The 16,265-nt window shown below is 51.8% G+C and overlaps 6 protein-coding genes across 6 annotated transcripts; 2 read left to right on the plus strand and 4 right to left on the minus strand.

Annotated features, from left to right (window-relative positions):
- Window positions 1-65: 65 nt before the first annotated feature.
- Window positions 66-542, minus strand: AFUA_3G11550 (CsbD family protein; the record flags this gene model as incomplete). The annotated part of the gene is made up of 2 exons (XM_749371.1): window positions 66-283; window positions 338-542. The coding sequence occupies 2 exons, from the start codon at window positions 540-542 to the stop codon at window positions 66-68; spliced, it is 423 nt and encodes a 140-aa protein (XP_754464.1).
- A 677-nt stretch (window positions 543-1,219) lies between these two features.
- AFUA_3G11560 (alpha/beta hydrolase) lies at window positions 1,220-3,134 on the minus strand. Its single transcript, XM_749370.2, has 2 exons — window positions 2,521-3,134; window positions 1,220-2,463 (listed from the first exon to the last, which is right to left on the minus strand). Exons 1-2 carry the CDS (start codon window positions 3,012-3,014, stop codon window positions 1,494-1,496), a joined length of 1,464 nt encoding a protein of 487 aa, XP_754463.1. The 5' UTR covers window positions 3,015-3,134; the 3' UTR covers window positions 1,220-1,493.
- Window positions 3,135-3,227: 93 nt separating this feature from the next.
- On the minus strand, window positions 3,228-6,313 carry AFUA_3G11570 (uncharacterized protein). Its single transcript, XM_749369.2, has one exon. The coding sequence runs from the start codon at window positions 6,193-6,195 to the stop codon at window positions 3,628-3,630; it is 2,568 nt and encodes an 855-aa protein (XP_754462.1). The 5' UTR covers window positions 6,196-6,313; the 3' UTR covers window positions 3,228-3,627.
- Window positions 6,314-6,787: 474 nt separating this feature from the next.
- AFUA_3G11580 (uncharacterized protein) lies at window positions 6,788-7,864 on the plus strand (the record flags this gene model as incomplete). The annotated part of the gene is made up of 1 exon (XM_749368.1): window positions 6,788-7,864. One exon carries the CDS (start codon window positions 6,788-6,790, stop codon window positions 7,862-7,864), a length of 1,077 nt encoding a protein of 358 aa, XP_754461.1.
- Window positions 7,865-8,446: 582 nt separating this feature from the next.
- atg11 (autophagy protein ATG11) lies at window positions 8,447-12,821 on the minus strand (the record flags this gene model as incomplete). Its single annotated transcript, XM_749367.2, has 3 exons — window positions 12,483-12,821; window positions 12,268-12,379; window positions 8,447-12,193 (listed from the first exon to the last, which is right to left on the minus strand). The coding sequence occupies exons 1-3, from the start codon at window positions 12,548-12,550 to the stop codon at window positions 8,447-8,449; spliced, it is 3,927 nt and encodes a 1,308-aa protein (XP_754460.2). The 5' UTR covers window positions 12,551-12,821.
- A 58-nt stretch (window positions 12,822-12,879) lies between these two features.
- AFUA_3G11600 (centromere protein H) lies at window positions 12,880-13,769 on the plus strand (the record flags this gene model as incomplete). The annotated part of the gene is made up of 3 exons (XM_749366.1): window positions 12,880-13,057; window positions 13,163-13,334; window positions 13,400-13,769. The coding sequence occupies 3 exons, from the start codon at window positions 12,880-12,882 to the stop codon at window positions 13,767-13,769; spliced, it is 720 nt and encodes a 239-aa protein (XP_754459.1).
- Between the last annotated feature and the right edge of the window lie 2,496 nt (window positions 13,770-16,265).

A 16,265-nucleotide genomic window follows, 5' to 3' on the forward strand; every position in this document is an offset into this window, starting at 1 on the left:
TAATTATCAGCCTAGCCCTTGGCTTCTATCATTCTTCATTCTGTCGAGGCTGTCTCGACTGCGCCTCACATGTTACCCATCTCCTTTGCCTTTCCCTTGGCCTCACCAAATACCTCCTTAGCTTTACCTTTGACCTCGCCAAGAGTCTCCTTGGCCTTACCCTTGGTCTCGCCTGCTTTTTCCGAGGCCTCGCCCTTCATCTCCTCCTTCATTCCCTCCGCCTTGTACTTGGCTTCCTCAGTCGAGCTTCCAACTGTTTGCTTGACCTTGTCTTTCGCTTGTTCTGCATTATGACATCAGCATACATCATGGCCCCTTACAAGTGACAAACACATACCACCCTTGTCGATACCCTTCACGAGATTATCCGAGATAGCCCTGTCTGCCTTTTTCAATGTCTCCTTGGTCGCCTCCACGGGACCCTTCTCATTCTTGGGTGTGGAGGAGATGAATCTGCTGCCGGCAGCAGTGAAGGCACGAGTGGTCGTGCGAACAGCAGGGATGCGAGCGGTCAGGGGAGCGAAGCGGGCGAGAGAAGACATTTTGTGTTGTTGTGATGGTTGTACAGTAGATTGGATTCGGAAGGTGGTTTGGGATGCGGCAATTAAAGTGATATGATGGAATTGATGAATGTAAAATATTTCTGAGTGTAGAAGGACCAGTTATACTGTGATCAAAGACTTTTGCCTCCTAGCTTATATACCCTTTTCCGGGCCATCTAGGAGGTTGGAACGACGTCATCATGGACAGCTGTTGAGCTTCACTTTCCATTACGTCGATATACCATCAGTTTCTTGCCTGATCCGGTTTAGCGGGGCTGGATCAAGGCATCTCCAGATATATCATGTTTATGAGTGCCTGAGGCATCGCATCGAATTTCGAACTGACAATAACCGAAATTTGATGATGGAATGAATGTATGACATCCAAGTCTTCAGGGTGACTCCAGTACTGTTGTCACCGATTGTCAAGCAGTTGACAAAGGTAGCATTCAGGCGTTTGATTTCAAGGTCATGAAAACATTCCATGAACCCACCGTGGATTTAAAGAGTGGCTGGACAGGTTGCCAGAGGCTTTGTCTCGAGCATTGTCTCGAGCGTAGACTTGGGGATCGTTACATCACGCTAATGGATAAAGGACCATCTCCAGAAGACTTGTAGTTGGAGTGAAGATCTTGAATGGATTCAGTTTATGCGTCTGTGTAGCGAGCTCCCAGTGTATCACAGAGCCCCCAGAAGCCGATACCTGGTATGTCAAGGATAGATTGTGGGAGAAGCGGTCATGGGGAATCAGATCATGGGCTCAACGAACTTAGCATCACAATCATGTCATAAAAACTTGCCATGTTGGTTCATTTTGCGGGTATAATAAGTAGCAAGATAGGTTGTACGCAGAATTTCTTAACGGTTAGTCAAGCGAATCAGAAATTGAGACACGCAGGGGTATAAAGCTAGGTATATACACACAGGACGCTGGCCATTCTGCAGACTAGACTACAGTTTTGCCTTCTCCATCACCTGCCGTTGAAGTTCCTTCTCACCTTGCAGCCGCCAGTTCGCCGTCCTGCGCAGCAACCGATCCACCTCCTCATCAGTCAAGGTCACAGCCGTCTCTAGGGGAATCTCCTTCGTCGCTCGCAGCTTGAACGAGATATATGTCAGATTCCCCGAACTTCTAACGCGACCGGCCACCGCATCACGACAGAAGTCTGCCAGGCCCTTGAAGAACCGCTTACCCGCCGGCGTGCCAATCATGACATAACCGAAAACATGCGGCATCCCCTCGAACTGTTCCACGACCACAGGCACACCAGCCCGGTGCAGCTTGCGCGCGAGTAGCAGATCCTCATCCGTCAGCGCTTCCTCCCCGAGAGTAATGAAGATAGGCGGGGCGTCTTTCCAAATCTCACTGCGGGAGGCGAGCGGTGAGACGAGCGGGTGCAGGATGGCGTTGGCGTTGACGAAGAAGTCGCCGCGGGGAGGATTGCACGGCCAGATCTCGTCTTCGGGAATGGGAAGCGGGGCGAAGGTGCTGTCTGGCGTCTGGCTGGGTGGGTCGAGGTAGTCGTAGCGCGCGTTGTGGAAGACGGAGGGCATGGATCTTGTGATGTCGCACCAGGGGGAGCTTGTCGCGACGCCTGCGGGGAGCTCGATGCGAACGTCCTGGCCGTGGAAGCGTACGGTGGGGGAGACGCGACGAAGAGTCAGAAGGGTCTGAAGTAGAGCTAGCGATAAGTTGCCTCCAGCGGAATCGCCAGCTAGGATGATCTTGTTGGCGGGTACGGGGTCATGCAGCGAGCCCGGGGGCGGCGCGAGGAGCGAGAGATACGCGACGAAGGCGTCGACCAGCGCCGCCGGGAAGGGATGCTGGGGCGCCAGACGGTATCGTACCGAGAGAGCAGGGGCCCCTGTGTGCTTGGAGAGCTGAGATACTGCAACGCGATGTGTACAGGGATCCATGAGGCTGCCAAAAAAGTATCAGTTTGAACTCCGTTCTGACCGGAACGACACCGCAACTTACAAATACGCTCCTCCGTGGAAGTACAAAATGACCATATCTGCATCGGAGTCACTGCGCAGCTTCCTGTACTTCTCCTCTTCCGAGATATCAGGCTGTGGCGTGTTCTTGTCCACGCCCTTGCGATACCCAGTCCATTCGGCCTCGACAGGGCCAACTCCGGGAATATCATACGTCTCATCCCCGGACTTCAACGCCTCAATCGCTTTGATGACCGCATCCTGGACATCGTTCTCAGGCCGAGGAAACGTGACCTTGGACACCCACATGGGACCCTTGATGCCTGGGTCGCGCATACTGCCCTTCTGCTGCTTGCTAACGGGGAGCTTGAAGTTGATAAACGAGCGGATAATGGCGACGGTCAACTCGGTGCGAAGATCTTGTTTCCCAGAGCCAGGGGACATATGGAGTGCATGCAGAAGGGCCGTCTTCAAAATGAGTGGGATCCTTACCAGGATCTCCTTCAAAAGAGTTCCGGGGTTATCGAGGTGGCTCATTGCGACTGTTCTACAATGGCGCGACTCCAAGACAAACAATCGCTGGGACCTTCAAACACACAGGAGAATGCCTGAATACTGAATGGAAAGGCCAAGCCGCCTATTTTATTTACAGGAAAAGGAAGAGGGAAAAGGCGAAATGATTCAGGCCTGCCAGGGGCCGATCCAGATCTCAAATTCCAAGAAAATGCAGACATGCGGGGACACTAGAATGCCTCGGCTCGCCTTGGTTTATGAACAGTGGAGACTTTGCAGAAGACGCCATTGCGCATCGCTTTTTTTCGTGTTTATTGGGCTCGGAAATTGCTGTTTGATCCCTGGACTATCAATATAGCCTTAAAACCACTGGCAATCTGCGGCATTTCATCATCCCCGCCTAGGCCAACCTAATCCCCCATCAAAGATGATGTACAAATGCCTGTCAAACAAAGCACAATCGTAGATGGTATTAAAATAGCCGAAGAACCAAGCAAGATGTCCAGGTACAAACACTAAAAACGCCGTTCGCCAACCGCTGGACCATGGTACAAACCGACCATCAACTCCAGGAAATCATATAAAGTCAAGTGAATGAAACGAAGAGGATGAACCCCGACTCCAGGCCATGCATTGGTCACAATAATTCGTCGTCCTCCATCGAGTCATCGTCCCACATTTCCTGAGGCAACTCTTGCTCCAGCCTCAATTCTGGGACGGCCTCTGGCGTGTACACGGCTTCCGGAGTGTGTCTGGGCTCCTTGGCTGGCCATTGCCTGGCAAAGAAACCCGGAGTAGCGGTCGCAGTCACAGGCGAATGACTAATTCGCGTGCCGTAGATACGCACTTCGCCAGAAAGGTTGAGTGTCCGCGGTGGCACGTCGACATAACCGTCCCAGAGACCTAGGAGCTGTGCTAGGAACCTGATTACGGCGATTCCAAGGGTCGTAACTGGGGCCAGAGCAGAAGAGAGATGAGACCAGCGCCATAGCATCGTCGGAAGCACAAACGGAAACTGTGGGGCATCAGGACGCAAACAGTTTCCTTCACAGACGGGAGCAACAGTGGGATGGCAATAGTAGTCGCACATGGTCGATTCAGAGACGAACCACAGGAGTGAAAACAGGAGCCCCCAACCTAGGTGCGTAATGCGGATACGCCGCGAGATTGGATCGCGCTTCCACAACAGAGGGAGCGGAATGGAAGCGTAGATGCGGCCGTCATTTTCTGCGCCGCAAGTCTCGCATGTCTTTCCTGCAAGGGTGCGCTTCCACTGCGCCTGACCTTGGGAAGATGGCGGACGCGGAGAGTCCTCTGGTATCTTCGGTATATTCTGCGTCATTTGTTCCTCAACGCCATCAACCTTCTTCCTCAGAGTGTCCTGGTTCTCTTCCAGCGAGAGCAGTTTCTCGCTTATCTGGTGATCGCCCACGTCCTCGTCACCTTGGCTACGCTCTAACTTCTCCATTATCGACTTCTCGTAGGCGGCATCCGACTGTGGGTCGGCCTTAGTTTCAGTCGACTGCTCGGCCAGCAGTTCTTGGAGGCTTTCAATTGTATCATCACCCACATCGAGGGTTTCTTTGTCGGCCTTGTGTTCCTGTATGACCGACTCGAGGGCACTTTTCGGCAGATCGGGTTTGATGAGTGACGGTTTCATCTTCTTCTCTCGTTCCTTGGTCTTTTCTTCTTGCTCCTCCTGTTTTTTCGCTTCTTTGTCCTTCTCTTCATTCTCGTTCCTTGCCTTTTCCTGGCCCTCCTCCATCTTTGCTTTCTCTAGCCCCTTTTCCCCCCCTCTCTCCAGCTGCTCTTGTTTGTCCCTCTCCTTGTCCCCGTCCGTCTCCTGCTCGAGTCCTTTGACCTCTGCCTCTGCCTCTTGCACCGGGGGAATAACGGGGTTCGGCTCGTTTGACGCAACTTGGGGCATGGAACCATTCGTGAGCTTCTCTGACATCTCGGTGGTGCGTTCAGAAATGCGCTCAGTCATGGGAGTGTCTATCCAGGCACCTGTCACGACAGGGGTTTTGTCATATATCCGACGCTGGCCGCCCTTTGGTGCTTCGGGAGTCCTCAACTCCTGCTCGTTTCGATTCTGGTCAGGGCTCTCTCGTCGGGCCAGTCTGCGAAGCAAATCATGCGAGTCGCGCTTCGAGGGACTTGGCTTGGTGAAACTGGAGTTCTTGTAGACAATGACCGGAGTATTGGCGATAGGCTCCGAAGTTCCTCCGATAGCCTTGTCTTCCTTATGTTCTGAGGACAATTTGTTCCTGGCGTCTGATAGAGGGATCCTGCTATACCTGCTCGATGCCGGTTCTAGGGATCGGCCGGGGCTGGTACGGAAGTCGAAATTGAGCTTCTTCACTGGTGGCGACACATTGGCAGGCGGCTCCGGCCTCTGCTGGGGTTCAGGCTCGGGTTCAGGCTCAGACTCATCGCGTCGCTTCAACTTCCTGAGCCAGTCGCTATTGCGTTTCGCTCGGCTGCCCCAATTGGAAGGCACATTGAGTCCGCGCTGGAAAGTATCATCGTCTCCAGAAAGTAGCTGATCCTCCTCCTCACGCCGTTGAAGGTTCTCCGCTGTCAAGGCATTCTTAGTTCCGCCGCGATTCGACAAGACAGGAGAATGGCTGGTCGTGGCTCGCCTCAAGCGCTTCTCATCCTGAATACGATCGGACAACCTTCGGCGGGGTGACTCGTCTTGAATTTCGGGCAAAAAGCTCGCGTCTGAGGTCGTAGACACATCGTAATCTCGCGCATAATAGCCTGATGACCGTCCAATCTTATCTCCCCGGTCATAGACGTCCTCTGGCTCTAGATCGACCAGGCTGTCCGCGTCGTCTATCTGTCGATATGCCTCTGCAAGCTCGTTCGGCGGATTCGACTCGGGGGACTGGGCATTGTAGATGTTGCGCCTTCTTCCAGGACTCGGCGTCCCTCTCGTATATGGAACGGATGCCGAAATGCCCTCGTTCTCTGCCATCGTTGCGTAGCGCCCCGCTTTCCTGAACGCTCCTGTTAGTGTATTGGTCTCATTGAAATTCGTGCGACGCTGAGTAGTATATTTGTAGGACGGACTGGGAATCCGCGACGCGTCAAAATCTTCAGCTGCTCGGGAATTACCACGAGCTCGACTGAAAGGTGAGCGCTGCTCATAGATGCGACGCGACGAGGGTAGCCGGTCGGTGTTGCGCTCGGGGGTGGGCATGACGACAAACAGAGAGGCCCCTCGAGTGAATGGATGATAATCCCTTCATTCACTATTTCCGTGACGACACAACGCGTTTTCTTTTCTTCCCAGAACGCAATAGCCGGTAGATTGGGAGAAGTAATTCAACAATGCGGACGACACTCCAACCTCGAGTTCCTTTCTATAGACTCAAAGCGGTTTAGCGCTGCGGAGAACGACCAACAGCGTCATCCGGCGGAATCTCGATATAGGATGATGCTACAGAAACTACACCCAGCTGCGGTTCTCACGGAGGAATTGCAAAATTGCGATAATTCTGTTGATCTTAGCTCTCTTGGATCTGGGAGATACATGGTATGCATTATAACATCTCTTCCTTGCTTTCATTGGTGAGCGTCAACCTATTACTGACGCACATGTGACCGGGTCAGACATCTTAGTCGTCGCGGTGATCGTGTGCCAGCGCATGGCCTCCTGATGCTCGGCACTTCATACACGAATATATGCCAGCTAACAGGGGAAATATCTGACACATCTTGCTTATATCGCCTTGAAACCACTCTACCGTGGCACCCCCCCAACACCCGACCTCCAACAAGACCACATCACAATGACCAAGTCTGCACGACGCTCCGGCAAGGGTAAAGCATCAGCATCGCGCTCTGCCTCGTCCTCCGGATCGTCAACTCCCAGCTCGCAAGCAGGCCCTCTTCCACCCTTCTCCAAGGCACCCGCCGCCCTCCGGCCCTTCCTCGAGCCCCTCTCACCACAAGAGGTCTACCTAATCCACATCGACACCTCCCCGCCAGACCTCAAGAAACAGACCTTCATCGTACCAGCCATAATCAATGTCGTGATTGTCGCCATCTTCGCCCTCCGCATCTACATGGTGCGCAACACCTACCCCGCCATGATCGCCACGGTCATCGGACTCACCAGCTCCGCGGCGGTAGACACCTCGCGACTCTCCTCAGCCGAAACAAGCAGCCTCATCATCCGCCGCACCTTCAGCCTCATGATCGACTACTTCCTCATAACAGTCTTCCTCTCCTGGCCGATACGTTTCATCCGCGGGCCCGTACAATGGCGCCGCCGAATCGGCTTCCAAGGCCGCGAAATCATCGTCCGCCGCAGCCAGCGCACCCTCTCTCAGACCCTGGAGCGAAACCGCTGGATCCGCGATAATGACGAAGCCCGCGACAAGATCGTCGCGGCCATTACTCCCGACCGCATCCGCAAGACGGGATATCTGCTCGTCGACGCGGACTGGGACCTGGACTACGACGCTATGATCAAGGCGCACGAGATGGTCGATCCTGCGCGGAAAGACGACCGTGTCGCCTTGTCTGAGTTCCGCACAGCCGTGCTGGTCAATACCGATGCGGACGGGTGGCTGATCTGGCGGGTGGAAGACGAGGACACCGCGGAGGCGAGGAAGCGGTCAGCCCAGAGCGACCAGATCCTGGCGTTCAAGGACAAGTTGACTGCCATGGGCAAGGAGGATCTCTTCTTCCGGTGGGTGGAGCTAATCCAGTACGAGAGCACGCAGCCGGGCGGCTTCACGCCGGAAAGACAACGCTCCGCTATGCTGCAGGCAAAGGAGCTGTTCGAAAGGGAGAACGTCGACTTTGCGCGCTTCTGGCAAGAAGTTGGGGGGATGGAGGGGTTTTCGGATCAGCTCGATTGAGTTGATCACTTTTGGGGCGGTATCCCCCCTCCCCCAGATATACTGGTACCTGTACCTTGATACGGACGGAGTTCTCTATAGAGGTTGGAGTTGAGCATTATGGAGCGTATAATCTGATCATCAATTTCCGTAGTTTCTGGTCTATGAGTCATTGCAACAGGACAGGCTAAATAACATAATAAAAGAAAAACAAGTCGTGTTCCAAGCGCGTGGGTATCTCTCAGGCATGGCATGATCCGTATCTCATGACGTGACACAAATTTAATCTCTCTCCATTTCCAAGAAATTGTAAATACTGCTCATTTGCTCCCACTTTCTAATCGGTAGTCAAGGTACCAGAGTTTCTCCCACGGCCGATACCTGTTCATCGAACGTCGAGTCGATGCTGATCGCGATGGCGAGGAAGCCTCCGTCTCGTCGGCCAGCCGGGGCGACGAACGCTGCAGGCTCGGGGTTGGCTGGCGACCTGCCGGTCCAGTCTCATGCGCACGCCCTGTGCCCTATGACGGTGCGTCAGCTCCAACCCAGGGAGTCACGAAAGCGGAGAAAAATAATAAGAAGGCGGAACACGTGAATGGGGCTTCACGGTCCCTGGAGCTGGTCACGGCGAACCTCTTCAGGGGTGGACGCTGCCTCTTGTGCGCTCGGGGAGAGAGGGGTATTCGCCTCAGCTGGCCGGGCGAGTTCCGCTGTAGACTCGTTGGCTCGCTGGGAAATTGCGAACGGCGGTCCCTTTTTGGAGCTCGAGCTGTTGCGTCGACTGTCTAGGCTCTTCGTCAACGTTTTGGCAACGTTCCCTCCATTTGATGTACGTTTCAATCGAATGCTACCTCGGGCATCTACGTGTGCCGGCGCAACGGTGCTTTTACCCAGGCCCGGGGTGGCAGGGGCGCCGGGCTTCTCTTCATTAGCATCCAAGAGGTACCATCGGAGACCGTCTGACAATTCGAAGGGATTCTCGTCATCGATCGAAGCCGCGTCACTGGTCCCCCCTATGGATCGACGGTCCGGATGGGCTCCATTCATTGACTTTGAAAGGTCCACCACACGCTCTTCGATCTTCGTGATCCGAGCCAGCAGCCAATCGCGGGTCTGCAGTTTATGGGCATCCTGCTCGCGTAGGAAATAGTGTGGTGCTCCAACATTGAACGCCGCCCAGGAGCGGATGGCTTGGTTACGGGTGGGAAGGAACAGAGCAAGATCCCCTTCTTTGAAGGACCGATACGCGATCTTATCATGCGCCTCGCTCTGCATCCGATGGTACTTGTCCCTGTATCCTCTTGCCTCTTTCTGCCATTTTCGAGCAAGGAGCTCAATATCTTTCACTCGTTTGACGACCGCATCTCCAAAGACGTCCACGTCAAACTGGTACAGAGACTCCAAAAAGGCCATATACCGATCCGTCTCCTCTTGCGCAGTCTCTGCTTGCATCCAGTCTAGAAGGCTGGGGTCTGGCTTGACGGAGACGACTCCGGACTGCGCAAGACTGTCGCCAATACCCGAGGAGGCATTGACTTTCGACGCTCTCTGAACAACGATCTCCCCGTCCTGCCGAATCACAGTGAAGCCCAGTTGCTCGAGCATATGCTCCATCTTCTCGACCTGTTCAAAGAGCTGCTGGGAGAGCTCCTTTGCTCTTGAGCCACGAATCTCAATGCGCGTTGTCGCTTCCCGCTCGGATTCTGAAATGGCCTTGAGTTTGTTCTTCCATGCGCAAACTTCCTTTTCGGACTCGCGAGCTTGAGCCTCGACCTCGGCTAATCTTTGAGACAAGATTCCTAATTTCCTTTCGTCTTCTACCACACGTTGGCGCAAGGCATCAGTACCGGTGTCACCATCTGCATGCTGGGACTGTAGAGCATTAAGCTTCGATCTCTCATCGTGGAGTTCGGACTGCACTGCGGCTAGTTTCTCCTTTTCCTGTGCTAGCTCTCCTCGGACCTGGGCCAGTTCCGACTCGCGCTGCTCCGCGCTCTGCTTGGCGTCTTGAACCTCGGTCTCCAGTTGATTCATCCGCTCTTCGAGGGCTTTGTTCTCGGCTACTGCCTCAGCCATCTTTTCTTCGGCATTCTTGACGTGAATCGAGAGCCCCTCTGAGAGTACCTCAATTGCCTTGATAATACTAGGGATTTCAGCCGGCACAGCGCCTCCAGGGGACAGGTTCATAAAAGCAGCCTGCAAGGTTTGAAGATTCTCTTGCTCTGTCGCTTTGATCTCCGACTGCTGCTTCTCAAGCTCGTTGATTCGTTGCTGGAGGCTCTCTTCCGTCATCTTCTGAGCCTGCATTTGCTCGAGCAAATCGTTTGCTCGGTGCAGCTCTTCCTCTGTATGAATGTGAAGGTTTTGCAGTTCGGTCTCGAGTTGATTGATCCGTTCGTCGGCGTCTTGTTTCGCATGGTCGCGGCTGTCTGTAATCCTATCCAGTTCCTCCTCAAGTTCTTCCGTTCGAAGTCTGTATTTTTTCAATTCTCCCTCCAGATAACGCCGCTCTTCGTCGAACTCCCGTTGGCGGGCTTCAAGATTGTCGATGAGATCTCTCTTCGTAGACTGAGCCTCCTGTATCTTATCGGTATTGGACAATCTCTCCGCATGCGCCTCCTTCTGGAGCCTCTGCACAGTCTCCCGCTCTGCGTTTAGCTCTGCCTCCAGTGTGACAATCCGCTGCGCTAGCGTTTTGTCCTCTGAAGACTGGTTGGCAGACATCCTTCGCGACGACACTGATGAACGCCTGGAAAGCTCATCGGGATACGGCGAGGCCGGAGAGCTAGGGAATTCCAGATTGAAGTTTCCGCTGACCGGCCGACTGAGCTGGCTCTGGCGGTGAAGCAGGTCCTCGAGCTTTCGAATCCGACTTTCCGAACCCTTCAACTTCTCTTCCAGCTTGGACTTCTCCTCCCTCAGACTCCGCAGCATATCGTCGCTCCGGAGGAGGAGGGAGCTTCGGCTTAAGTCGAAGATGCTGCCCTGCTTAAAAGCCTTTGCCCTGCGGCGTTGGTGACGAGTAGGTGCATCTAAGTCCTTGTACTGTTGTGTAAGCCCATCGGCTAGACTAGCCATGGCTGGTCGAGATTTGAGATGTTCGATATATGATTCGATATCGTTTCTACTGACCTCGGGCCATTCATAGTCGAGGCCCTGCAGATTGATCTCGACTCCCGGAGTCGTGGTCTCTGTAAGGGAGATGAAGTCACCCATGCTCTTGAGCCATTTCTTGCGCCGGCGCTGCTCCTCATCCCTGAAGACAGCCATCTCCTCGGCCAGCGTCAGAGAATCGGCCTTCATCTTTTCATTGAACTCACGACGCCGCACGGACTCCACTAAGATAGAGCCGTAGACCATAGGCATGTGGTAGACGGAGAAGACAACATCAAACGCGTCGCTCTGGACATTAAGGTTGATGATTTGAGATTGTACGTCCGCAAGGCGTAGCTCAATTGCCGAGATAGTCCGCATATGATCGAGAGCCACTTTCATTGCAGTATTATGTCGCCTGACAGCTTCCTCAAGCCCGGCATGGATCTCGGCACTAATATCCAACATTGAAGGGAGGAGATCTTGAGTATGAGTTAGCGCAAGCCTGGAGATATTTGCTAACGTCTTCTGATTGTTCGGTAGAGCTATAACGTGCTCATAGTCGGAGCTTATTTTCTTCGCGAAGGTAATCATCTCCTGCAGTCCGTCGGCGGCGTCGGCTCCAGATGGCAACTGATCGTCGATCAAGCGTTGCGTGTCTGCAGTGATGCCCCTAACAGCTTCAGCAACATCATCAATTTGACGGGCAAAGCGCGAAGACTCAGCCGCCGCTTCCGCTCCGGCCTTTTGCACCTCATTTGCATCTACGAAATCCCGAAGCGTCCCTGTTGGCCGGTCTCTGTGCTCTTTAGGGGTTGATGGACGTCCCAGAAAAGGAAAGACTTTTGGTGCGGGAATGCTTTCGAGTGTCGTGAGAGCACGCTGCCATCCATCCAGAGCGGCTCGCTGCTCTTTCAACAAGTCATTTGCCCACGTCTGAGCCTCTTGAAACCGATTTTCCAGATTGCCAACATGGGTCTTTAGATTCTCGAGAGCTACGCCTGCCGCCCGATGGATGATGTCCGTCCGCTCGTTGTGTTCGTGGATGCTCTTGTCCATAGCTCCACACCTCTCTACCAGGCCTAAGGCCCATGACCGTCTGGCCATGTAAAGGTTCCGCCATGCTTGGAGATCGTTCTGGTTGGTCAAGGTATCAGGAGGAGTGTCCGGGGTGAAAGGTTCGGGAGAAGGAAGCTCCGGGAGCTCAACGTTCTCGGGTTCGCTAACAAAACGGCGGTCATAAACGAAAATCTCATCCTGTTGAACGAAGAGTTAATGAGTAGCTGAAGCTACACAGAGATACCAGGATAGACAGCACTATCTTATCGCACCTCGGTGGCAAGTGACTGTATCCTGACGTTCTTCCCACGAGCAGTCATCAAGATCTGCCTCTGTGCAGGTATTGAGGTATGACGAGCGATCCATGTTCGGAGTGCATCCGGGCTAGGAGAGATAGATAGTGTCAGTAAACTCTCACAACGTATCAGACATGAAAAGACAAGCTGAAGGGATGCGGTGAAGGTACACTCATAAGAGGAGAACGTACGAGGCGAATGACACTGGATCAGCTAGCAAATGCTCACCAGTGTGAGCGATGTAGATATTCAAAGACATCCCCTCCTCACCGACTGAGCCCAGATGCTCAGAAGTCGAGACGTGAAGAATGTAGGAGGGGAAGATGACAAGGCGAGAATCATATCACATACGGAGGTAGACGCCAGCCTTCTAGACCCCCCAAGAGAGAAGCTCCGGCCTAGGCTTTGGTGCTTAGGGACCTGTGAGTTTGTGACACAACCCACCCCGGAACCAGGGATTCTCCACCGCGCCCCCGACCGACCATTTTGGACTTGGTTAGTAAGCTCCAGTGACCAGAAAGCTTACCAGCTAGCTTCACTTGAGATATCACAAGATGCTTTGGTCGGCCTGCCACGAGGTCTTGCTCCATGTCAACCACGAGGATTCAGTCTCTGCCTCATCTCAGTCCAGGCGAGGTTTCTTTGCTGGATCTTGCGGCTGATGACCCTCGCGATGTGGTGTCCCTGTCCGACAAGGAAGCGTTGATTTTGCAGCTCTACAATCAAATCCAGGAACTGGAACTGGAAAAGGCACTTCTTGAACAAGGTACGCGTCAAATTTATTTTTTTTGTAATTTTCTTTTTTTTGTTTCTCTGATGTAGCTTCTTGGGCCCTCCAAATCTGTCAGCCCAGGTTACTGATTCCCACTAGAGCTGGAACCGGCTTCTGGGGACAATCTGGATGAGCAACTTGCAATCGCAGAACGTGAGCTTCTCGAGGCAAGGGCCACGTACACGGTCAGGAGAAAGGCCACCAGTACTGTCCTGATGACTGATCCAACATTAAAAGCTGTTCACTTGAAAGCTATATCACCTGTTGAAAGGTTTTACCTCCTTTCAGTTTATGCGAGCATTTCAATTCTGCATTCCCTATACTAACGCTTCATAGAGCTCTTCTACCCCTGGTCAACCGGCGTGATGTGTTGTCTTTGGCACATGAGAACCTAATGAATGCGCACAACGCGACTTTGAGGGAACTATCCAATTTAGAAGTACAAAATCTAGAGCTACACCAGAGGAATCAAGAGCTAGCGCGGCAGCTTCTTGAGTCCGCGAAGGATGATGATTCATGGAGAGAAGCACTGGATGATGACGACCTCAAGGCACAACTTGAGCAGCTAGAGGCCGATCGCAAAAAGAGCAAATCAAGATGGGAAGTCATGAAAAGCGTTGCAAGTGCTATTGTTGTGGGAAGTGGAGTGAACTGGGCTGAAGACGATGAGCTTACAGCTCTAGTCATTGATGAATCTGATGATTAAATAATCGCCTCGAAATTAATGATTTCGAACAATTTGGTAGTATTGACTTCTCCGACCGGCGTACTACAGGATATGACTTCCATTTATGACTAGTAGAGTAAACCTCATTCATTATTTCCAACTAGGGCGGTATATACACAGTATCGTCTTGGTCGAATCAGCAGAACGGCTGAGGAAGCTCGGTTAGGTACCGTAAGTGTCGCCCAGACTGCCGATAACCTGAAGACGCGCCAGCGCCCACTAGAACAATCTTCAGTGGCCGTGAGACCCACGTGACATCATCGTCCATCCACACTAACAAGACTTGACTGTCAGACCATATGATTTCTGCTGGGTGTCCCAAATAATAATCTTCATACATACATTGGCCCTGAAGCCCTGGAATCATGGAGAAAATTCGAATACAGATGGAAGGCAATTAGAACCCGATAAGGTGGGCGCTAATTGATGGATGCGTCTAAGAATGTTATGCATTAATCAGCGATTTACGGGTAACCATGGGTCATAACTAAACCCGATATGATGAGTGCCTTGACATTATTCTTTTGTAAAAATAACAATCAGTGTTTCCACCTGAAAGTTCAAAGTTAGAGAAGTACGGAGCCTCTCTGCTGATACGGCGTACTAGACTGGGTGTTGACACACTCTATGACGACTGTTCCATAGTATGGAGTACGTATTAGTGATACCACACCATAAGACTGGGTCTACGGGGAGTATGGTGGTCCTCCGTGGTATGGAGCAGTGTAAGGTAGTTTCTCCTCCCGTACGGTTATCATTGGGTTTTGCTCATAGTCTTCAGGACGAAATGGTATTTGGCGTGACCTAGGTATGTAATCCCTGTAGACGAGCAGAAGTAAGCACAGGATGTGGAAGGATATCAGGGTTAATATGACACTTTTCTTTTACGCCCAACTATTCAATATCGTAAGTTTATGACTCTCAGTATTGAGTAATTCACTAGCCCTTGCCTTTAGAATCTTTTAGAGTAGCCTAACAGTCATGTATGTAAGACCGGATTGTTCCATATGTATCAGCAAACAGACGGTGAGCAGAGAGTAGATACACTTATACTACCAAGGTGGTTTACATGATTTAACAACCATTACCAGGGCACTGAAGTACTCTGTGCCCGCTACTTGCTTATCTATGTAATGCGTTGATGCTCAGGCAAAGGATCATTACCTTGTGTGGCTGACTAGTCTACTGTGTGGTACTTTGGCAACACTCCCCTCGGACCGAAGTCCGCGACTCAAACATTATTCAGAGTAGAGAGTCAAGATTGTGCAGTGCAGTATGTCTGAGGCCTGAGGCTTGCGGAACAATCCACATTCAAGTCTACCATAATTGCACCTTTGGTACGTGTGGCATGAATAGGCAGAGTATTGATTGCGTATCCGTAGTAACCCGAGCTGATGCGCAGAGAGTCAAGCCGTAATTATCATGGAAGGTTTAATATATAGTAGGGGGAAACTCAAGATGAAGCAAAACGGATTAGACAGCACCCCGATAATAACGAAGGACAATATGCACTACGCTAGTTCAGCTAGCTGAAGGGTGCAGAGCTCATGTGATTTTGGTAGAACTGATTGGAATTGCACTGGAGATGAAAGAACCGACTCCTTAAGTCTAATCCGTACCGAGTAATTCTCTTAAGAGGTTGACAGGTAGTATGCATATCCCTACATTCAAGAAGATAATCAAGCATGGACAAACAATCCAATTGAGAGCGATTGAGAGCGATAATGGTAGGGCATTGATGGGTTGCGCCGAGGCACGGGCTCTGTGTGTGTAAATAGAAGAAAAAAGGCAGTTGGAAATATGGCATTAAAAGAGTTAGCGATTGTTTGATCCACAGCCAGCTATCGAACTCACAACAAAGAATCTTATTTTCCATTATTCTATTTTCTTTTTTAACCAAGATTATTGATATGTATCTCGATGATCAATGGACGTATGAAAATTGATCAGCCTTCAATAATTGTTACTACGGTTGATTATCCGTGTGCTACTTTGTCCTCTGTACCATTGCTGGTTGGTTTAGGTATGTGTGATTAATCCACACAGTATGGAGAAAGTACTGGTAGTAAAGTGGTACCAGCTAGCAGGAGAGGACGGTGGATGTGGATGAGATAAGGCGTATGAGAACAGTATGGTATTTTCAATACACTATGACGATACCTTGCCATCAGCGCGATGGGCGACCCAGATATGCTCCTGGTTTGAAAAAAGCGATACTTATTGCGCAGAAAGCCAAGATGCACAGAATCGCCAAATAAATCTTGTTGGGTTAAAGAGAATTGCTACCATTTGCGAAACATTTCCTTACACAATTATGGAGTGGAAAGTCCCATATAACAGCTGACGGTCGCAGGAAATAGAAACCTGAGGGATGCTGTATGTGACAGGTATGGGACGATACCACTCTTTCTCAGTGCAGAGCCAGCCAGTTAGGTAACTTTTCCCTTGCCTGTGCTGCCCCCCTCCTCCCTTCCA

Source organism: Aspergillus fumigatus, chromosome 3 (genome assembly GCF_000002655.1).
Source record: "Aspergillus fumigatus Af293 chromosome 3, whole genome shotgun sequence".
Taxonomy (NCBI): domain Eukaryota; kingdom Fungi; phylum Ascomycota; class Eurotiomycetes; order Eurotiales; family Aspergillaceae; genus Aspergillus; species Aspergillus fumigatus.